Source organism: Camelus dromedarius, chromosome 36, assembly GCF_036321535.1.
Source record: "Camelus dromedarius isolate mCamDro1 chromosome 36, mCamDro1.pat, whole genome shotgun sequence".
In the NCBI taxonomy this organism is placed as follows: Eukaryota; Metazoa; Chordata; class Mammalia; order Artiodactyla; family Camelidae; genus Camelus; species Camelus dromedarius.
In genome coordinates, this window is record NC_087471.1 from 12,996,389 (window position 1) to 13,019,748 (window position 23,360).

The following is a 23,360-nucleotide window of genomic DNA, read 5'->3' on the forward strand; positions in this document are numbered from 1 at the left end:
TCTTTAGCTTAGTTTGCTTTCTGAGCATAAAAGACTGTATTTTTAAAAGCCTTAAGTCACCAAGCTTGACCTTCTGGTCTGAATGGAACGTAATGTTTTACTAATAAAGAAGTTGATGTAAAATGCAGTGCGCAGCCCCGGCAATAAAGAAGATCTTGTCTGTGAGGGGTGTCACATTTCCAGGGAACTGCAAAAACACTGTTCTGCTTATGGCTTCAAAACAGAAACAAAGAACTATTGAAACCGAAGAGATACATTATCAGAGAGAGAGAAAAAAAGAAAACGCTTCTTACCAGGCTCAGCTGTGGATCTCGGTTCTGTTTTCCATAGGAGAAAAAAAGAGACCAAAACAGAGCGTTAGGGTGGGTCCCATTACTGCCCAACCTAAACCCACCTTTTTCTGTTACTTAGTCTGGGACCTGCTTGCAGAAATGCTGCAGACAAACTCCTTTGTACAGAAGAGACAGACTGATGGTAGAGTAATTCACATCCCTGTAAATAAACTCAAATTCCAGGAACAACCCACACTAGGAAGTTGCTAAACTGCGGTTGCAAGAGGACGTACAGGAGGCTCTAAGCCTCCTAAGATCCTGGTCCAACTTTGGATTCACCTGTCCACGTGCAGGTTTTCTGAAGGAAGAATAAATATACAACTTCCATCAGAGGGTCTAAGGGGGCCTCAGCGAGCCCGGGACCCTGCACGTGCTCCCCGCTCTGAGAACAGAGATCCATCCGTCTGAGTGACTTGGTTCTCCAGGAGTGGAGGCAGGGTCATGGTGGGAGCCAGGGGAGCAGGCACCTCTCCTTACTTTTCTGTAGGATGCGGAAGTCTGGAGAGTCCTGGATCTCACTGCCTTGTCGGAACCACCTGACCTGCAGCGGGGGCGCGCCTCGGACCCGGCACTCCAGCACCACCACCTGGCCCTCGGACGCCGCGATGTTCTGCAGTTCCTGAAATCCAAGGACAAGCTCCAGTGAGACTGCGGTGCGACCTGCCCCAGCAGAGGGCAAAACCTCCCGACCGCTAAGAACAAGCACACTTGTTCTACCACTAACTCGTGGGCCAGGAGAGACGCCTGTAACCCACGCAGTGAAGTTAGCGAGGCCGACCAGGGCTGCAGAAACGCTGGGCCCGTCCTGCAAATGCACGGGCCCTAGAGCTTATGGAATTTTAATGTTCTCTACGTTGAGGAGGGAGCCGGTGGAATGAAGACGTCTTAAAGCAACTACACCCCATCTGAAGGTGGGTTCCTGGGACAACCGGACAGGAAGGGAGGGAGACTTGTCTCCCGAGCTCCGACCTTTCCACGTGGTCCCCCCTCCGCCCACCGCCTCCCAGGTCAGGCTGCCGAGGACAAGGGGTGAGCTTCTGCGTGAGACACCGAACCAGGAGCATCCCTGCCGAGCTTCCCTTCCTCCTCCCACGTGGCACCCCTCCCACCCGACTCCAACTCCAGACCATGCAGCCCAGCAGACCAGACATTAACTCGGCTTCAAAGACGCAAAGAGGTGAAGCTCATAAACTTGCTGTTAAACCTCAAAACTGTAACAGACCCCCTCTCTGCCCTTCTCCTCCAGAATCACTCGGTGAGAGGCCTGCTTCAACTTTCTGACTGTTCAAAATTAAAAAAAAATTTACTTTACACGTTGACTATAGAGCACTGCACCTGCTGAAGGACACGTAGGACCCACTTTACAATAAATCAGCCGTGATAAAGCAGCGCACCTCTGCGTAGACCAGGAGCAAGTGGATTCACACTAGGGGGTGTGTGTGTGTGTGTGTGTCTGTGTGTGTGTCTGTGTGTGTGTGTCTGTGTGTGTGTGTCTGTGGGTGTGTGTTTTCTGTTTCTCTTTTTGCTTTTTGTTTTATATTTTCTGAAGAGACAACAAATGCTGTGCTGGGGAAAACAGATCCTGGAGCAACTGGCCTGCAGTGCGTGTCTGCAGCTCCAGGGAAATCCTCGAGGCTGACAGTGTGGGCGGAACCAGGAAAGTCTAACGCAAGTCTGAGAAGGCTTTTGATAAGAATTGTGGTGGTTAAGGTCTTTTTTTAAATAAAAAGTTAAGATTATTAGCTATTTCTGAGTGTGTTCTCGCTCCACTTTTCTTATTATTATTAGTTTTCTGGGGGGGTTAATTAGGTTTATTTATTTATTTTTAAAGATAAATTAGGTTTATTTTTAAATTTTATTTTAGAGGAGGTGCTGGGGACTGAACCCAGGACCTTGTGCATGCTAAGCATACGCTCTACCACTGAGCTGTACCCTCTCCACCTCCACCCTTAATTTTAAATGTAAAAACATCTCTGGTTTTAAACGGACTTTTACTTTCTGATTGGTCCAGAAAGAGCTAGCTTAGTGGGCCAGCAGGACAGTGCTGCTTGAATGGCTGGATTCTCTGACCCTCCAGGCTGGTGCAGGAAGTAGCCCCCCCCCCACAACCGGCCATTACAAACGGTGCACCACTGTTCTCCCTGTTACAGCTTCCTGACACCAAGGGCACTCTGCTTATTCCTAGGGTTATGCATTTTGTTCAAACACTGGGAAACCAGGGAGGCAGGAAGTGGGCTGCTGCCCAGGACTTTACGCAGACTAAACACCATGGTCACCTCAGGACCGCCATCTGGCTTCTCCCAGAGTGGACTTCTTATTTCAGCAGAAGCCACCGTAACTGTGGTTCTCTGGTGGAAGCCATGGCACAGGACCCAGTGTGGAGCCCGAGGGCGGCTGGGAGCCACCTCTGCGGGCTGGGTTGTCCACTTGGGAGAGCTTGGGGCCCCTGGATGTTTCAGGGTCTGAAGGGCATCTCATGCTGGCAGGTCACCTGGTGCCGTGATTCCTTGGGGGTCTATTTGGGGAGAAACACCACACAGGGCAGGCAGCTCCTGCAGCCCCACGTGTGTCCCTCTGACCCACGTCCCACTGTCCCCACCAGCTCTGCAGCCCCCGCTCAGTGCTAGGCTCTGCCTCTGGTGGCATGAAACCTGGGACTTGCCCAGAGTCATGGGGTGACACAGACGGAGGCGCCCTGTGGACGGGCAAAGCCTGGGCCACCTGCTGTCACCACCCTCTCCTCCAGAAGCAGAGCCCTGGAAGGACCGTGCAGAGCAGGGGAGAGGTGCCGGCGTGTGTGAGGAGGGAGAAGACCACCCGGAGGCTCGTGAAAAGCACAAAACGCTGGTTATCAGCTTGGCAGCGCAGAGCACCAACTCAGACAAACTGAAGCTTGGTTTTTAGAAACATTTCTGTAAAGCCTGCTGGCTCCCCCAGTGTCCTATACAGCATTTTGTGTTGTTTTTCTCTCTAGCTGCCTTGGCTTTCCCACTCTGTTTGGCGCTCTAACAGGTCCAGTGTGACCACACCTTCATTTCTCAGACCCATCACAAGATCCCAGTCACACAGCAGCTGCTCAGTGAACGGCCATTTAGCCTCCAGGTGACCATGGCCATGAGCCTGCTGTCCACTTGTTCTAATTGTTAAAGACACCTACAGACACCACCTGTGAGTACAACATAAGGACCAGACCAAACCCAGAGCATGAGGCTCGCGGACGTCAGACCTTCGTGAAAACCGGAGGGAAGCTGGCGGCTGGGGGTCCGTCTGGCCGGCAGAGGCACGAGGCGGGGCTGGGAGCCTGGAAGACAGAGGCACAGGGGTGGAACTCCAAACAGACAGAAGGCTGAACATCGGGGCTCAAGCGACCCTGCGGTACTGGGATGGCACCAGGGACACTGGCGGGTGGGACCACGGCGCCTCCTCCCCAGCACCGGCTCTGTCCTCCCCTTCCCTCACATCTGCTCCAAGGAGAAAGCCCCCAGGTCCGCAGGGACCCATGAGTTTTAAATGCTATTAAATGCGTTTCTGTGTGGGGGACGTCCCACAGGGGTCTGTGTAAAAACTCTACAGCCATTCTGTTTTGTTTTTAACCAGTCTGGGTTCACCGACTAAAAAGCACATGTTTACTGGTAATCGAGCGTAAGGAGAATTATCAAACATCGACCTCTCATTGTTTTTTAACTTGAAGACTTTTTTGATGTATGGATTACAGAAAACGAGGGAAAAAGAAATACAGTTTTCTCTCTTGATATGCAGAAGACTAAGGTGCTGGGACACTGGCCCCTCGCTGGGGAAACAGGACTTCAGAGCAGCGCACGGAGAGTGTTTCACTGTGTACGATCATTCGCTTTCAAGCAGTCTGGATTTATTCGCTTCAAGGTAAGAACTGTTAGCGTCTTAACCCAAATGATGGTGACCTTACAGCGTGTGTGTGAATACAGTCGTCCCTTGGTTTCTGCGGGGGTCCTGGGACCAGTGCCCCATGGGGACCAAACCCGCGGGTGCGGGAGGCTGTGGACGGCAGGGCGCCGCGGGGACGCAGGGTGGCCCCGGGCCCTCCTCACCCTGCCTGTAACACTCCACACTGGCCTGTGGGTCGGGGGCCTGGTCCCGCTGTCTTTTAGGTCTGAAGGATGGACGAGCCCATATCACACAGACTCCACGTCAGGCGAGGTGCTGGGTGTCACATGGAGGGTAGCGCGCTGGTCCTTGTGACCGCCCCGTGTGGCACGTGGTGGTGTTCTCTCCGCTTCACAGATGGAGAAACTGGGCCCAGATAGAGTGTGTCACCTGCTCCAGGCCCTGAGGGAGTCCGCGGTGAAGCCGGAACTCACATGGGCAGCTGGCCCAGGGCCACCACCAGCTGTCACGCTGCCTGGAGCACTGGAGCCAGTGGTCTCCCTGAGCGCTTCACTGTCCCGACAAATGGGATCCCTGGCCTCCCCTTCACTGTTCCTGACGAGCTCGAGCCAGTTTCACAGGGACGTTCACATTCCTGGGGTGTCTACCTCCTGAGAGGCACGTGGGCCTCCGCCCTGGGCTGCTGTGTCACCTCCCTGCACTGTCAGCTCAGGAAGTGCTGTGTGGCGTTTCTGTTTCCCACGCTCAGTGTCTGCGCTGGGGGAACGAGCCAGGCAGTGCCCAGCACAGGCCAGAGTGGTGGCTAAATACTCCCCAGTGCTTACCCATCAGCACCAGTCCACCAGTCTGGTCACTCTTTCTGTAAATTCTGCTCTGGTTGAAGGGTTTCAAGGCCACACCCACCACACATGTCACCTCTGAGTGGTTTATACTGGCTGCTTCTTTTCAAGTTGATGGTCTCAGATACAATTTCTGTGTAATTCTTTTCAGTTCATGGTCTCCTGTTTGTGCCCTCTGCATGTCATGGAGCAAAAGTCCCACACGACGGGGACTCGGGACCCAGATGGCACACTGATGTTCCCCAGACAAGTGCAGGAGTCAGGACGGAGTCTGCGTTTCGATTGTGCTGGGGGAGCCGTAGGCGACTGTTGTGTTTGAAGACACGCATCACAGCACAAGTGCAAAGTAACATACTTGATTTCAAGGCATTTAGACGTTAATTTTTTACTTAAAAAAAATTCACGTTGTTTTGTGTTTGCAAAGTAAACTTAACTACAATTGCCTTCCAGTAGTTGGTACTGCTGTCCTGTCTTGGATAAGGCAGCCTGACAATGAAATAAAAGCTAGATAAAAGTGCATAGAGAAGTGAAGGAGTGTGAATTTTTTCCCGTCTTAGCCGTTCTGCTCTTCGGGGACGTGTACACTTTTTGTCCGTACGTGAGCTAATGAATTTGGCTAATAGAGGAGGGCACATATGTGGAGATGATCAAATCGTAATGGCTCAAACAGATGCCGCTTGATCAGATTACTGGCTGCTAGAAAGACAAGTTCCCAGAGGAAACGCAGGCGCTGATTCATTCGGTGCGTCTTTGAGTCAAGATTACTTTCAGCAGATTAAAAGGAAGAAACTTACCCACCATTTTCTTTTCTCCCAGTTGTGTTCCCACTTAGAAAATATTTCAAGGGAGAAGTCGCTAGAATCAAAGCTCTGTCATTAAGCCGGGAAGTCTGCTCATGAGCTCCCCACCCCGGGCTGTGGTCCAGGGCACACGTACCTGCTGAACCGGGACAGACAGCGGCTGAATCACGGCTGTGGTCACGCCCGTCTTTGGGGACGAGGACCCGATAGTCAAGGAAACGGACGTGGTTTTCTTCTGAGCTCTGGAAAACAAGGAGCCAAGTGTACAGTCAGAAGTTTCAAAGCCGGGATTTTTCCTCGAGACATTTCCACGGAACAGCCCGGTTTCCTGGGGTAACCCAATCCACTCTGACTGTGCGTGCCTCCGAGACGGGAACCCGCAGCCTGCGGTTAGGAGAGCGGTGGCGGGCGTGTGCACAGACCGCGGATGCTAACCACGCACACACACGGATAAGAGAAAAACGCACAGGGAGCAACGCGGCACCTCAGCTGCCATCAGAGACCCTCAGGTATTGAACTTAAAGCCCCAGACGAGGAAACACCTGGAAGAAGTCCAGCCCCTGGGACTCAGCAGATACTCGAGTTGTTCAGGGTTGGGGCCTATATTTAATTCACAGTTTTGCTTGTCTGTTGTAAGTCCACCTCTGTGCTCTGCTCTGGGTCCTCACTGGGTAAAGTTGAGAGTGTCTTGGATCTTTTATCTTTTCTTAGTGCACAAAAGTCAGTGAGGTGTGGAGAAAGGCTAAAGAAAGTTGGTTTCCAGGCCTGGCTTTGCTTAGTTGAGGGCCAGGTCATTTCACGTGAGTCACGTAACTGCACTAAACGGGAGACCCTCATCTGAGAGCAGAGGCGGAGAGGTTTACCATCTCATTGGGGTCCCTTCAACATGCATGTTCAGTGATTATTCGATGCTAGGTGGAGGTGACTGTCATGTGTATACCAGCCAATCAAAGAAATTTATTAGCACAATCTCGATATTCATGGAATTTTCTACAAAAATCTGTTAGGTTTTATTTTATTTCTGCAAAATAATTAAGATACTAACATTTCACTACCAATCCATATGTCTCTGTAGCAAGAACTAAATTGTGAGACTTTCATGACACGATCTAAGTGGAAACAGAATTTTTTACCTAGATGGAAACCCATTTTTGGCCTGACTGGGCATTTTCTGGTTGGTATGCATAAATGGCTTGTCACGATGTTAGTAATGGTTTAATTAATTTGCTCTCAGTGTGACTGTTCTTCTCACTCATTTATGACCGGTCAGTTGTCCTTGGAGCTAACATGGCACATGGTCAGACAGCGTCACACTGATGACGACATGCAGACTTCCAAGCTCAAAGCCCCAACTTAAAAGCTGTGTTCCAAGGTCAAGTGTTTGACCTTTGACTGACATCAGCTGCCCTCTTCCTTCCGCACACAACCCGAGTGCGTCATGCACCGCGGTTCTGCTGACACGCTCTGCTGCTCACCGGCGCAGTCGGAGGCACTTACTGTGGCATGGCTCCAGGTCTTGCTCTGAAAGCCGAACTTTCACTGTCAGAGTCTGTTGAACTGGCACCTGAGTTAAAAATAATAATAAAGATGTGAAATATCTGTAGTTGCTTCAAAGGGCAACGATCTTTACTTTTAAACACAAACGTCCCAAGTCTTATTTTGAGATAGATAACGGTTCAGACCGTTTTCACTTGGACTGTGTTTCCAGACAATCATTTTTAAAAAAGAACTACCAAGAAAAGCTTTCTTCAAAGTGTTTAGCGTCAGATTTATTATTAATTTCATTTTCATCACTTTGGCCATCACCACACATTTAAATGACATATAAACTATTAAAAAAAAAAGTGTGCGTGTCTGTGTGTAAAAATCCACGGCTCAACGCTTCAACTCCTTCCCAGGAAATTGCATGGTGTGGATTATCAGTATCTCCATCATCCACTGATCAGGATACACTGGCTCTTTGACAAGTCGGAACCTGACGGTGGCTTCATTCCTGGATCAGATGGTCTCTCACTGTGGATTCTACCTTCCCTAATTCATTTGCTACATTACTGTTTTTAAGTTAGGGGTCACCTTATTGGATTTCTAGTCCAAATGCAAACTGTACGTACACTTTAACACTCGTGTATTTTGTCATAAGAGATTTTAGGCGACACTGGAAGTAGCTGTGAGGTCAGAAGCATGTTCTTGATTCTTCTTTTATGAGACATATTTAGCTTGAGTTATTTAAATTATCTTTAAAAATATTTTAGTATAAAATAGCAAATGCTTGTACAGAAGAGAAACCCCAAAGAGCACAGAATTGTGAACACGATGCTGAAGACAGCAGGACCTTCCCTGATGCTGCTCTGCACATGCTAACAGTCTGGCCGCGCTTTTCAGATAAACTGAATGTATTAACAAACATACAGTGGTTCCCGTTTGACCCCAGGTGGATGCCTGACACCCTGGATAGTACCAAACCCCACGAATAGTACTTTTCTTATACATACGTATTTAAGATAAAGTTTAATTTATAAATTAGGCACAGTAAGAGTTTAACAACAACTAATAATAAGAACAAACACAACGTAATTAACAAAGTCATGTGACCATGATCTCTCCCGCTCAAAATACCTCACTTATGAATTCAACGCCTTTCCTGCCCTAACTAAGCACGCACCACGCCCTGCGGTGGTAATTTTTTGCAGAGTTTGAGGTGAGACACCAGAACGATCACAAATTTCTTTTTCCTTCTTCCCAACTTCATGGAGAGAAGGTCTGTTCTCACAGTGACCTGAGCCGCCGCAGCGCCTGGTTCTTCACTTTCCTCACTAACGTCCCCCCTCCCCCGAGAGGAAGCCTCTCACTGCTTCTCGTAGGCGCATCCGAACCGCCAGCCTCCCTCCTCTGGGGCTTCAGGGCCATTTTCAGTGAAACACAGGGCACCTGACAGCCAGCCTGACCCCCGAGATGCCGCCCGGTGACAACCAGGCGGGGCACGCGGGACAGAGGGCTGGTTCACGTCCCGGGCGGGTCAGAGCCACGGGTGACAGATTGCATCACGCTGCTCAGGACGGCGCCAACTTTAAACTTTATGTATTGTTTATTTCTGGGATTTTCTATTTAGTATTTTCGGACGGCAGTTGACCTCGGATGGCTGGGGCTGAGGGTGTGACTGTATATTTATGCCCATGTTTGTACAAACGGGCCCACACTACATGCTTTCTTTGCAATTCGTTCCTATTGATACATTGAGAATTCACACACACCTACTTAATTCCCTTGGCTGGCTGCCTAGTGTCTGTAACGACACGCTGCCGTGGAGTTCCAGCTTTTGCTGATGTTGAGACGGTCCTGTGTGGGATGTCTGCAGTCCTTCCTGTGCATTTCTGCAACCACCACCTCGTCCGGACCATCACAACATAACAGGCCTGTCGAGTCTCTCCAACTTCCTCTCATCTTTGTCTGCATCTATGTCGGGTTAATTTTCCTATAATACAACTTTCCCGTTTAAAGAACAAACAAAAAACCCCACTTAGATGACCTCTGAGTAAATTAAAAGTCTGCAATTTCCTGGCTTTCGTGATTTCCAACCCGATTTTCTGCTGTACCCACAGTGTGTCCTGCAGCCGCAGCCCAGAGTGTTGAACAAGCTGCTGGTGCACATCCCACGGGGTGGGGGGGACCCACAGAGAATGCACACCCCTCCCTGCCCCTGGGGAGCCACGGCTCCTGGGAGACACAGGTGGAGACAAACACGACATACGGTGAGTGACACGGGACAGCACAAAGTGGGGTGGGCTCTGGGCGGGGTGGGGGCACAGGGTGCTGGGAGGCTCCAAGGGGGCTGTGGACACAGATCCAAAGGGACTGTGAGCCCCCTCCCCGCCTTTCCCGTGTTTGAACCTTCAGTAATCATCCAGTCTCCCGGGACGCTCCTGCCCCATCCTCTCTTGGTCTCTGTCTGTGACCGCCCGCCCGGGCCTGCTCCGCACTGTCCTCCTGGAGCTGCCACTGCTCAGTCATCACGACAGCACACCCCAAGGATTAAGGTGGGGCCAGGAAGGGAGCCGCCCAATGGTGTGCCCAGCAGTCTGCGAGGCTCTTGACAGCATTTAGTTATTTATTAATTTTTTAAAAATATATTTTTGTTTTTATTTATTTGGGTTTTTTTGGGGGGTAGGTAATTAGGTTTATTTATTTATTTTTTTGATAGAGGTCCTGGGGATGGAACCCAGGACCTCGTGAACGCTAGGCACACGCTCTACCACTGAGCTAGCTACACCCTCCCCTCCCCGGGGCTTCCCTGGACAGCAGGGACTGTCTTCCTCACGTCTGCACCCACATGGCACCCACACCATCGGGCACATAGTAAGGCCTCGATCAATGTTGGCTGAATCGAGCTGACAGACTATCACTTAACCCTGACATGATGTAAGATCTGCAGTACAGAAATGGTCCACACGAAAGTTTGCCGAGTTTCTAGCAACCCTGAAGGCAAATAAAAGCATTTAACTTTAAGTGGCTCTATCTGAACTTGATTTTGGGAGTCAAATCTGATCATCATTAGCAAACAGGTTTTGGGGTTTTTTTTTAATGTAAGTATAACTTTCCTGCACTGTATTCTAAACTCCTTCAAGAAGTTTGCCCCACAGCCCGCACGTGACTAATGCTTGCTGCTCACATATGAGTTAAATGTTAAAACTCGCTTTGCCGCACTCTTCCTGTTTAGCACTTTGAAACACGTGTGCACAGCAGAATAGAGGCCCGGGAGCCTGCCCGTCTGGCTCAAAGCCTGGACTGACTTGGAACGAGTCCCTGCCACCATTCGGGGCTCAGTGTCCCCGTAGGTAAAAGGGACCCTGATAACATGTCGCAGGCTTCCAGCGGGGCTCGGACGACACACATGCACACGTGTGCACTCTAAGTGCCCCCAGAACCAGCTGTCACACGGAAGGTTTGCTCACTCTTATTAACACGACGAGCTCACAGAGGCTTTCACAGACAACACAGGGACCATTTCACTGACAGTAAAGGCACGTACTTTTAGTCCGCAGTAAACAGTTCTACTAAAACTAAATTCTCCTTGTCAGTTCTTGCAAAGGCTATGAATAATGCTTCACATCTTGCTTTTTCTACTTTAAATCATAAAGAAATTCAGTGCTATTAAACGGTAAAAAAAATCAGTAAAAAGATGAAGGGGATGGGGATGGGGACTTCAAGCATTTTCATTTTCTTTCTACATTCTAACTATTACTTTGAAATGCAAGCGATTAATAGGGTCCTCATCAATTTTTAGCTTTAGGGACAAAGGAACACTGTGGTACTTAAGACACTGGTAACTTAATTATCGGTACTGATGGAAATGCAGTGATAATGTAAGCAGTAGACTCTGGTATCAAGTTTTCCAGTTCCCTGGGGGCTGAGTCATGTCAAAAAACGAAGTGTTAGAACAACAGGAATATTCTGCTCTGAGTCTACCCTCTTGTGGTTCCTTGGGGGAAGGGGGGGAGGGATAAATTGGAAGTTCAAGATTTGCAACATTGATTCCAGAAGGTTTTTCCCCTAGTGATTGCAAGTTCATGGTCCATGTAGCAGGAATCACAGAGTCACAACAAAAGAGGAAAAATGCTAGAATTGCAAAAAAAATGAGACTATAAGATATATTCAATCATCTAACATTTCCATGAATGGTTTCCTAAATCACTGAGTGTGTAACTTTGGTTGATGGATGTAGTATTTCAACATCTGCCCATTCTTCATCCACCAGAGAAACCCAAAGCAAGCTGGATACTTAATACAGTATCATAAATCAGTTTAAATTAACGTGGCTGAAATGTTTTAAATTAAAAGGAACAAATGTTGATATTAGACATTCTTGATGCATGTGGACGTGTCAGACTTGGTCAGTTTACTTACAAAGCTTCCCGGACAAATGAGGTCTGGCTCATGAGGGAGATGCCATCTGGGCTGGGAAGCGGGTCCCTGGGAGCCCCGGGTTCCCGAGCGATGGGCCGGCCCCCCGCTCCCCCTGCACCTCCACGCACCTTCAATGAACACCTCGGCGGAGGTAGTGTCGGAGCCGCTGGGGTTCGTGGCCAGGCAGGTGTAGCGGCCGGTGTCGTCCTCGAAGGCCTCGGCTATGACCAGCGTGTGGAGGTCGCCGCCTGCACAGCGGATCTGGATGTCGGGACTGTCGTGAAGCTCTCTCCCCTCACAGAACCATCTGCCGCCGGGGGTCGCAGCACAGGAGAGAGGAAGGAAAGGGAGACGTGTAAGATAACAAAGCAGGAGTGAAAGATGAGACACTGGGGAGTAAGAGGCTTCTATGATAAAAACGATCTGTGTCAGTGTTATTGACGGAACCCCCACATTTTTAGACCCTGAAATTAATGGCTAGACAATTCCCACAGGCTTCCTAAAGCATCTTGGACATTTTATCAACCTGGAGATAACAGACATCACCAAACTTGGAAAGACCATGACAGTTACAAAATGAAAGGGACAGAAATCCAAAGTGTCCTACAAAAATGTTTTATCATATGACTGGATAAAGAAGCTGTAGTATATTTATTCAATGGAATACTACTCAGCCATAAAAAAGAATGAAATAATGCCATTTGCAGCCACATGGATGGAACTAAAGACCACCATTCTAAGTGAAGTAAGCCAGAAAAAGAAAGAAAAATACCATATGAGATCACTCATATGTGGAATCTAAACAAAGAAAACAAGGAGACAGTAATGAACTCATTTTCAAAAAAGAAACAGACTCTCAGACGTAGTAAACAATCTTACGGTTACTGGAGGGGAGAGGGTGGGAAGGGATATTTAGGAGTTCGATATTTGCAAATACTAATCACTATATGCAAAATAGATAAACAATAAGTTTCTACTGTACAGCAGAGGGAACTATATTCAATATCTTGTAATAACCTATAATGAAAAAATATGAAAAAGAACACATGTATATGTATGACTGAGACATGCTGCCGTGCACCAGAAATCGACAGACACCACTTGTAAACTGACTATACTTCAATAAATTAAAATAAACAGATAAAATAAAATCAATGTTTTATTATAACTGCCTCCTGCATCTGTTACAGTTTTATCTATTATTCTCACCTAAATGGAAATATAAATGTAACAGAAGAATCACGCTCAAAACACCTGATGTCTTGAGGGAGACGGAGCGTCAGGGTGGAGACCGCCGGCGGCAGTGTGCTTGCTGATCGGGTCAGCCGGGCGGGAGCAGACTGACGGCCTCCAACGTCTCTGATATTCAGAGACTCCCCCAGCAGTGCACCCGGCCTCCCCGACGCGGAGAGGCAGCTGTAACTCACTGCTGGTCAGCCCGCTCCTTCCCAGAGGATCATACCTCGCAGGGGAGGTGGCGGGCAGCCAGACTCTCCACCCCAAGGTTCCTTCTCACACGCTTTCCTTCTGCCCCGAGCACCTCAAACTCTCAACAGGATTTTTACAAAAAAAATATGAAGCTGGCCCAGCACCCCTCACCCTCCTGCCTGGGTGTGATTTCATCTTAAAGCGGTATAAAGGAACGCGCCACTGACACCTGAAAGGACTGACGCCTCTGGGACAGAACCGCCCATTTAGCCCTTAATCTGCACTCAGAGGTTTTCTCTGAGTCTGATCCACCACAAAATTCTTTGGACTTGGCAACCTTTTTTGAAAATGCAGCACCGAAGACTAACCTTGTCTGCATTTAGGCAGCATGATACAGGGATGTGTCTATATTTAGTCTGAAAATAAGGTTAATAAAACAAACCAGTCTGCTAATACTCAGTGTGGTAATCCAGAAACTGTATTAAAGAATAAGTTTGGGACACTTGGAAAAGAGCAGATATGACTTTGGGAATTAAAAAACTTTTGAAACACCAGCCACCTGAGCATCTACTCAGTGTAATGTGCGTCACTTCTGAGACAATGAAGGGCAGTATTTCCTGATTCTGCACATTCTGTGGTTTCCCTTGTTTTCACAAAGTCTTGGAGAACATTCTGGCCAAGGCTGTCTTTCAGTCCCTTCTCCGCTCATCCCTCTGCATGGTCCAGAGCCTCCCCCCAAGAGCTGACTGTGGCTTAAGTTTTACTTGCTCCCAAATTTTTGAATGGATCAGTTCCTCTCCAGCAACCCGGATTCTCTCCGGACTCTGGTCCAGGTCAAAGCTCCTGAAAGGCTCCCTATGGGAACCAGTCCCTACGCATCAGGGCTGTGTGGTCTGGTTCCTACAACGTGGCCCTGATTTATGCTCTATCGTGTTCCTGTACAAACACTTGTGGGGGTTTACTGCTGCATCGACGGCCCTCACGTTCTGCCTGCCTGCCCCCCATCCCAGGAATTCTCCCCGAGGAGAGAATGCCGCCTGCACTGACCCATCCTGCCTGCTCTCTTCCCACAGCCAAGCCAGGGCTCCTTCACCAGATTAAATTCAACCGCACACACACACCTGCCGGGCGTCCTCTGAGCGGAGGGCATCGCCTTGCAAACTGGAGGCCATGGAAAGAACAACACCTGCACAACTCTAGGGCCAGCAGAGGGGTCTGTCTGTCTGCACTGCCACTTAGAGTGTTACAATCTTCCATTAAAAAGATACGAACCCACTATCGAGGGAACATGCAGCAGGGGAGAGTGCGGGGAAGGTGTAAGGGAGAGGACAGCGACTCGCCCTCTTCGGGGACCTCTGCCAGCCCTCCCAGGGCGGGGACACCGCGAACTCCGGCTCCCAGTTGCACACACAGCCGGCAGGCCCACCTGCTTCCCTGTGGGCCTGAGCTGACAATATTTTTTAATGTTTTTAAAGGTTACAGGAAAAAATTAGAAGAGTAATATTCTGTAACACATGAAAATTATACAGAGGTCAGATTTCAGGGCCTATAAATGAAGGTTTTGGGGGCACAAGCACACCCTTCCACTTACAGTGTCTGTGGCCGCCTCTGCCGCAGAGACAGACCGCCCGGTCCCCAACCTGCAGCAGTCACATCCTGGACTTCGCAGGAAAGATGTGACCCTGGGACCAGCAGCCTCAGCCTCACAGGAGCTTGTTAGAAATGCAGGCTCTCCACCCTCATCCCAAACCCACCGCGTCGGCTCCGATCCCCGGGGAGTCACGTGCACGCACGGGTGAGGGAGCTCTGGTCTGTCGCGTGTGGACCCCAGGGCCCCGGCTCTCCATCGAGGGGATGTGCTTCCCGAACGCAGAAACTGGAGTTTATGAGTTTTGTGTCTCTGTCCCTTTGCACACAAGTGCCCGTGGAACTGTGTTCTGTTTGTTCCTCTCTCCTCTGTGCTCAAAAACATTAGCTTCATTCACCTGAAACTCATGACAGAGCACTTCCTATCTCCTGTGCCATTTCTTTATACCATTATTTGAGGCCTGATGCCTCTAAGCCTTATTTCCCCATCCAGGACACAGACGGTCTTTAATTGGCCCAGAGTGAACTGCCCTTAGTTGGTGCCTTACAGATACTTACTATCTGCCACTCACTACTTTAGAATATGCTTCCCATGAAAAACCAGATGGTGAAGGATCCAAATAGACTTGGAAGATGCTACCTAGGACATATATCACTCCTTGATGCAATTCACTTTTTTTTTAATTAAAGGCCCTGAGAAGTCCTGCAGAAAAAAATAAAATGTTTTTTTCTCTAACTTGTCTGACCTAGCATTCATTCATCTTCTCTGACCCTGCAATTCTTTCTCAATTGACATCCGCCGACATCCCATGATGCTTTTTTGGCATATTTATCCTGCAGTTTTTAAAAAATGAATTAAGGCCAACTATAATCTGAGCAATGATGCTAAGTGCCAGCCTGGGGACAATCCTAGGAAGCCTAAGAAAACCCTGGAACCACATTTAATATGAGACTCCAGCAGCAAACGCGTTTCCCGATGAAGTCCAAACGCGCATCTGGTCCTCGAGACGGCGCCTCACGATCCCCACAAGGGTGAAGGTGGGCCGCACGGTGCTGCCAGCCCCCAGGGATGACCTGCTCTTTGCTTTTTAAACACTTATGCTTTTCCATGAATCAAATTGTAGAAGCATCGCAGACTGTAGCACGTGGGAGGAACAGCGCAGAGACAAGGCTAAGTCAGTCCAAATCAGGCAGCTCGAGCAACACGTAACGTGAGTCGTTGCACTGCTTGGACGCTGTCGGGGCAAGTCCGTGGTTACGGTGGCCAGGTCTCTGTTGTCAAGAAGGGTAGGAAAGGGGGTGACCGGGGAGGCGGGGAGAGACTGCAGGCACTTAGAGGGGAGCTCCCTGAGGCAGCAGAAAGGGCCGCGTGGTTCCCGGCGCAGCGCAGACAGACGTGTGCTGGAGCCGCGCCTGCAGCCACTTTGCACACGGGAGCCAGCAGCGGCCCAGCAGGATGCTCAGCTGTGACCGCGGGAGAGTCACTCAGTCTTCCTGGCCCAGGCTCTTCATCTGAGGAGAGGAGGCCTTCTCGCTATACAGTTTCATAATTCTGAGGTTCTTGGAGAAATGAGAAGGCATATTTCGTTACTGCATTAAAAATATTTCAAGAAGTCCTGTAGAAAATTATTTGATGAAAGGCACAAGCGATGAAAAGCTTTGCTTCTTTGAAACACACTAGGTGCCGGGCGTTTGTGCAGTTACACATCTGCGCTGGGCCCTGAGCCGTCGGTGGATTTAGCACCGGGTCTCCATCCCCACCGTGTCCTTAACTCATCACATTCTGTGGAAACTGGCTCTGCACATGCGTTTCTCCCCCATGAGGATAGTTTTGCAGGTGGAGGACTGGCCCTGTGACCAGATACACGCAGTGAAGCGGGGCTGTGAGCTCCAGCCCCAAGTCTGCACAGGGAACTACTCAGCACGCCTGGGTTCCTGACGCTGTCACGTCTGGGCCTGGCTGACCCTGGGGACACTGACACCCCCGCCCCGGGCAGGTAGGTTCCCAGAAACAGTAAGTGACCCTGTCACACTCCTTTCCCGTGAAACTAATTGGTCCAGAGCCAGTCCTTGCGCCCTGCAACAGGCCCTCACACTTGGGGCCACGGCCCACCTGTCCTAATCTCTCAGGGCCAGGCAGTGACCACTGGGACCACCCTGAGTCCCAGGGCCGCTGACGTCAGGGCCGCGGGTCCAGGTGTGCTCACTGCCTCACACAGTGAGGGCCCCGCCCACATCTCCCTCCTCCCTCTGCCTCCAGACCCACCCGGGCTTCCCTGCATCCCCTCGCCCCACGTGCAGCAAGCTCCCTGCTCCTGGGACCTGTGAGGAACAGTGTCTTTTCCGTAGCGGTCACCTCCTGATCTGTTGGCCTCACTGCACCTGAGTAACGTTGACGCACTGAACTAATAAAGAAGAATAAGCTTACAATGAAGAGAGGACGGAACAGGCAGACAGTTCAATGCCCTGAGCAGTTTCTGCTTTAGGATGTACGTCGGTGGACACTTACCCACTCTCAGCTACTCAAACTGAGCGCATTTAAAAGGCATCCCATGAAACTCAGAGTCACCTTCTCGGTGCACACCTCGGACGGGGAAACCAGCCCTGCCCACCCTTTGTGCAGCAGGGCAAAGACACATCACCTTGTCACCTGACCTGAGAAATTCCGGCGGTCTGGCATTCTGACGCCATGAGGTAGGTGGCTGGGAGGAGCTCAAGTCACTTTGTTTCCTTAAATTTCTTAAAGGCCATAATTCCATCTGCTTCTGGGCAAGGGACTCAAAACATCTAGTGTTCTTTAAAGAAGACATAAAAGTCAGGTCTGTTGACTCAACATGGATCTGAAATTTTTCCTCCATTCAGTTCTCGCTGCTAGAGCAGCTGAAGACAAGCCGCAGCGTAAGCCCACGGAACAGACACAGCACAGGTGCGGGGGGGGCCCGGCACGTGCGACACGCCATCCCCTCCTCGTCCTGGGCGGACGTCACCGACTGGTCAGAACGTCGCCGGGGAAACCGAGGGCCTCGGAGCGGCAGGCTTTGCAAAGCACCCCGTGCGGGAGTCTGCCAGTAAACGCAGGCCCATCCTCCACCCAGTCTCTTTCTAGACAGTACACTCCACTCCGCTGCGGCTCCCGAAGGCTGTGTCTGTCTGTTCCGCGGTAAGAGGAGAGGGAGGGCTTGGCTGAGACGGCGGTGAAAGCACATCACGCAGAGGACAGTCTACTCAGGTAGGACTCCGCCTCAGGACACCTGGACACCTTTGTTTATTCCGTTTCAAATACCCCGCAGCCGTTTACTCAGTGGGCAGGACACTAGGCCGGAAAATCAAAATACCCGCTGTGCACCTCTGACGAATCTCAGCTTCCGTCCCAGTTCTAATTTGCTGCCATAAAATGCTTAGAACACATGATCACACTCTCACAGCTGGAATGCAGAGATGAGACGCATTTGGGAACAGCCAGAGTTCTTAAGGACCTATTTAATTCAAATTAAGGGACAGAGGATTAATGTTTACAGAACGCCTCTTACACGCTATTTGCCTTGCAAATATGGAGTCGTCCTCTCTTCTGACAACCTTGTGCAGCAGCGTCACTGTACCTAAAATTCAGGCATGGCCACGTATGGACAGAAATGAAAAAGAACCCAGACAATTAAACCCAGACAACGTCAGACTTTCACCTCCCTCAACACTTTCAGTCTCGTCTTTCATCAGACTTGTCACCGGGGACATAAACAAGCTGTGACACAGTTTACTGGTTCTTCCTTTCATATCTGGTGGAGCCGCCAAGCACCTGTGTGCCTGACACGGGGCGGCAGTTGAGAAGCAAACTGGAAAATCCGGGGTGCGGGGTAAACCCCCATCAAAAGAATCAAGAGCTTCTTACGTAGGAGTAAGAGACTGGTTGTCAGAGTTCGAGGCCATAAACAGGCCGTGAAGACAGCCTTGTACTAGTTAGGAACACAACGTAAAGGAGCTGGGAGAGGTGGTCACATTCATCCACTCATTCACTGACAGGCTCACTGCACTTAAACCCCAACTGCGGACTGCCCGGGGTGCAGACGCCGGCGACGCGGGGTTTCCCATCTCACGAGACTCGTAGGAGGAGGAAACAGAGAAGAAAATCCAATGATAGCCATAAGGAAATGCTGACTTCGCTTCATCTAATGAAATTAGGTTCTTCCACTACAGGGAAGCACCTACTGCTTCAAAAATCTTTAAAGACTGGTTATAGCTTCACACGCAGAGATTCAGCTCACTCTGAACAGAATACTTAGGTGGAGACAAATTTGTGAGAGAGGGGAAAGTGTTGATGGACTTCATGAGTCAGACTTTTCCTTTTTATTCATAGAGGATTATAACACACAGGGGGAAAGTCCGTGGCATTTAAAGCTCTGCAGGACAGCACATTTCTTTATATTACCCTCTGCTGGGACTGTGAAATCAACATTGTTTTACTATAGATATATTTCTTTTGGTTGCATAAGGTCTCTTTTTCTTCCCCTCAGGATTTTTCAACATTCCAGCCTAAAAATGAAGCAGTGCCAGAAATTCGAGTTCGTATTTGGGCACCAGCAGGATGTGGCAGGACTGAAACTGAAGAAGGTGTTTCACACAGAAAAGTGCAGTATTTAACTGTTCACTTTCTACCTTTCGAGGTGAGGTTATGTGCAACTGCTGACCTGGTCTGGGTCCGAATGCTGGGGGCAAGGCGGCCGCAGCCGGCTGCAGGGCTGGGGGCTGCTGCCTGGGGGTCACGGGGGTCAGGAGACAACTGCCATCGGGGGGCACAGCTGCTTCTGAGCAAGTGGCCGTCTGGGAAAGCCACGACGGTTTCCATTCAGGGCAGCGTGAGACAGTTCTAGAGTGTAGCTCCCGGATGCGGCCTTCCTGGTCTCCTGCCCCTGTGACCCTGGCACCTGGCAGCCGGGCTCAACACTGCGTCCCGGAGCTGGGATCTGCGTCCCGGAGAGCTGAGAACGCTCTGGTTCTCCAGGTCCCGGGAATGCTGTTAACTTGTATGAGAATAAATTCAACTGCTAAATGAGGGAAACTGGTAAATCCACCGGATAAGTAGAGCATCTACTTCCCAGCACAGGACACGGGCAGTTTACGCTAAAAACCCAGGTACTAACGGCTGCACAGCTCAGGGGACTATGTTCAATATCTCGTAATAACCTACAATGAGAGACAATATGGAAAAGTATGTATGTGCACATATGATTGCATCACTTTGCCGTGCACCAGAAATTAGCACAGACTGTAAACTGACTATATGTCAAAACACACACACACACACACACACACACACAGCGCCACTCAGGTTGCCAGCCGACGAGTGACCTCCCTTCCAACACTGTCACTTGAAAGGAAGTGCATATTTTAGGACTCACAGTTTCTTTTGGTATCTTTCTTTCTTTGAACCACAACCATGTGTCGTGGACATTTTCTGTGCCCTGTACTTTAAATGTGTGGCTTTTAAAACGCACAGACCTGACTTACAAAGCTGAATCCATTGGTGAATCTTAGCTTCTAGTCTCCAACTGTGCTAAGGAAAATGGTAGCTCTCGGAAGTCAGTTAACTGAAGCAGTGAGGTCTTACTGAAACTTTAGCCACAGCTGAGTTTTCTCATCCTCCCATGAGGCGGTTTCCTTAGGCTCATGGGGAACCGAGTTACGTTCAAAGATTTCCCTTTCGGTTCTTGAGTCCACCGATTCATACTTCCCAGAGGAAGTCATCCTAAAGGGACGGCACAATGTCAAATCCAGCCCGCAGCCGCCCCTTTCCCCAAGTGCAACCTGCAGCCGCCCCTTCCCAAGTGCAAGCAGTCCTGAGGCTTCTCGACGTGGGTGCTCGGAGAATACAAAGGAACTGGTTTCTTCAGTGCTTTTATAACGGAAATAAAGGGTAAGGACAAGTCCCTGGGACATCAGTGGTTCAGCAGTGGTGACATTTTCCAGGTGCTCCCTCCTCCTGGAGGAAGGGCCGCGCTGTGCTGGGAGCCGCAGAACCCCCGACACGAAATTGGCAACCTCCACCCGAGATGAGTCCTGTTTATGTCTAAGCTCCCGTCAGGCCGTCTGCAAATATCGCATTTCATACATCCTCAATTAAACACCAATTAAGTTTTACAGAGAATTTTTTGTCTTGTCACCAAAGATTTCTTAATTCTTTACATGTGTTCACATGAACCGCAAGACACACTATGTTTATCCTGTCGAGTGGATTTATAGGCAGACCAAAGTGAAATTAGTCCTTGGCTAAATTCACTATGGCTATAATTTCATGACCGCCTAGCTCGAGGGCCAATAGCTCAATTTGTGTGGACAACAGATGTACTGTAACCTTATGGCCCAGAAGAGACCAATAAATAGACTGGCTTTTTGAAATTCAAAGCCCAGGAAATGATCAAATAGATTCTGAAACGAAACCAGACTCGCATCCAGCAGTCTGACCCCTAATCATCACTTTATCTCCCAAGACAGGGACAGAACATGGTGGGGAGCAAAGTAGCCCAGACGCAACCCAACTTCCAAAACCATCTGACCTTGTCCTGCTCCAGCCCAGGGAGGCAGCCCCCGTCCGGACGCGAGGAGCACGCAGATCTTTAATCACTGTCCCTAAGAAATGACGATAAAACACTCAGGGGAACCTACACCACGCCCGCGCGCTGCGGGAGCTGTTAACACTTAGGGTGCATCTAACCGCTCCCACATCTGGGGTGCAGCAGGGAGGATGAGCATGAGGACGTGGCGTCTGCAGTCGGGTCCCGGTGCTGCCTGGTCCGGAGACCAGTCCTCTCTCTGGGGTTGAGCCTCCCCGTTTGCGAGGGATAAACCAGATCGGCATCTTCTCAAACGTTTCCCGGAAAACTGTTCACAGCCAGTGGGCAGATCCCACTGAAAAGGGTTCCAGGGCCAAAGGGGTTTACAAAGCGCCGGGTTGAACAAAGCCAAGCACCCACCTGCACTGCAGAACTCTCTGGAACTTGGGCTGCACCAGCGTGCACTGCATTTCCGAGACGGGCTGGCGGTGGGCATTGCTCTCAGTCTTGCTTGACCGTAGAACACATGTCCCGAGAACCCTGCTGAAGGATGAGCGTGGTGTGGAGCATCCCCCGGGCTGGACGAGTGCCGAGATCCTAGCTAACCTGAAGAGACACTTACTGAAGCAGTGGCTGCTAACTTTTCACAAGTGCCTCTTCTAGTGCTGCCGGGACGTCGGAAAGATGCCTCCCCTCCCGGCGGCCCCAGACCTGGTGTCGGAGTCCCACTCGGCACCTGAGCTGAGACATGCTAGTCGTGCTGGATTTAGCAGGCTACGTTTAAACACTGTTTGCTTAGGAGTCAACGTGAAATGCTGATCGCTAACCTCTCAACTCTCCTTGACTGTGAACTCTTAAGATTTTTCTTTTCTTTCCTTTTTTTTTTTTTTTTTTTTTTGGCCATGACACAGTAAGTTACTGGGTTCCCCACCCCCTTTGGAAAACGCTCAAGGTGACCACAGAACTCCACACTGGGGCATTTCTGAGAGTGAGGCTCCATTAACAATGACGGTAACATGCAGGGACTGCGCCAGGAAACCAGGATGTGCAGACATCCCCGCGAAAGCAACCTGGACGTGTGGCTTTAGTGGGCTTCATCCCTGAGAGTGGACGAGAGTGAATTTCCCAGCCCGTGAAGGAGAAGAGCCCTCCTGTTACGCAGGCACAAACCCTCACGCCGTCCGTGCAAGGACACAAGTCCTCCCGCACAGCCTCTCAGTCACTCCAGAGCTGCCTGCCCGGGAAGAGTGTGCTGAGCGTCTGCAAGCCTTCAAGGCGCCGGGGAAGGGCCTGGGCAGGAGGCGGGGCTGGAAACGGTGAGGGCGCGCCTTCGGCGGTTTGGTTGCCAGGCGACGGCAGGTAATTATGGGCTACGCTGGTGACCGGGCTACATTCCGAGGGGAGAAGCGGGAGCGGTCCGTCAGAGCCTGTGGTTTTCGACACTTTTGGAAGCTGCCCACTCAGCACAGCGACGACATCAGGGTTGGGAAACACACAAGGACCAAAGCCACGGCGGGGACGGGTGGCAGGTCCCCTGCCTCCTCGACTCCATGGGATGAAACCTGCCCTTGGGAGCCTGGGCGGGGACTCCAGGAACCCATCCTCCCAAAGTCAAGTTCCAAAGGCCATCTCCCACTTTCCCGGTTTATCCGCCAGCCCCTCAGTTTGGTTTCTTGCCTGGATGCTGCTGAGGGGCCCCTTCAGGGAAAAGCTGAACCTTGAGGGGGAAAGGGCTTCCCTCTCGGGCTCCCACGTCCTCCCCTGCCCTCCCCGAGGAGCTGCAGCAGCATCAGGCAGAGGCTGGGGGACTCGGGGCCTCCTCCACGTGCACCTGGCTGGCCCAGTCCCGAGCGCCACGCGGCGGCTGCGGTCCCCAGGGACCACCGACACTCAGGGGCAGAGCGAGCGTGTGCGAAGTTCACGTGCACACCAGTCCGGCCCCGAGCCTGTCAGACGCAGGTTTGCAAGGTACAGGGTCCCAGACACCACATCAGAGCCGCCCCCAACCCCTACTCGTCCCTTTTCTTATTTTGTCTTCCTCCCAGCGGCCAGTTCAGAGGGCGG

At 50.6% G+C, this 23,360-nt stretch overlaps 1 protein-coding gene across 3 annotated transcripts in view; it reads right to left on the reverse strand.

Moving 5' to 3' along the window:
• The window catches only part of PALLD (palladin, cytoskeletal associated protein), a 283,857-nt gene that overhangs the window by 152,105 nt on the left and 108,392 nt on the right, over positions 1-23,360 (reverse strand). For all 3 annotated transcript variants that reach the window (XM_064482513.1, XM_064482514.1, XM_064482515.1), the window contains exons 3-8: positions 11,865-12,043; positions 7,333-7,399; positions 5,972-6,077; positions 3,559-3,633; positions 810-951; positions 294-317 (exon numbers count right to left, since the gene is read on the reverse strand). In XM_064482513.1, the coding sequence (XP_064338583.1) occupies positions 294-317; positions 810-951; positions 3,559-3,633; positions 5,972-6,077; positions 7,333-7,399; positions 11,865-12,043 (593 nt within the window). The remainder of the gene's footprint in view (positions 1-293; positions 318-809; positions 952-3,558; positions 3,634-5,971; positions 6,078-7,332; positions 7,400-11,864; positions 12,044-23,360) is intronic.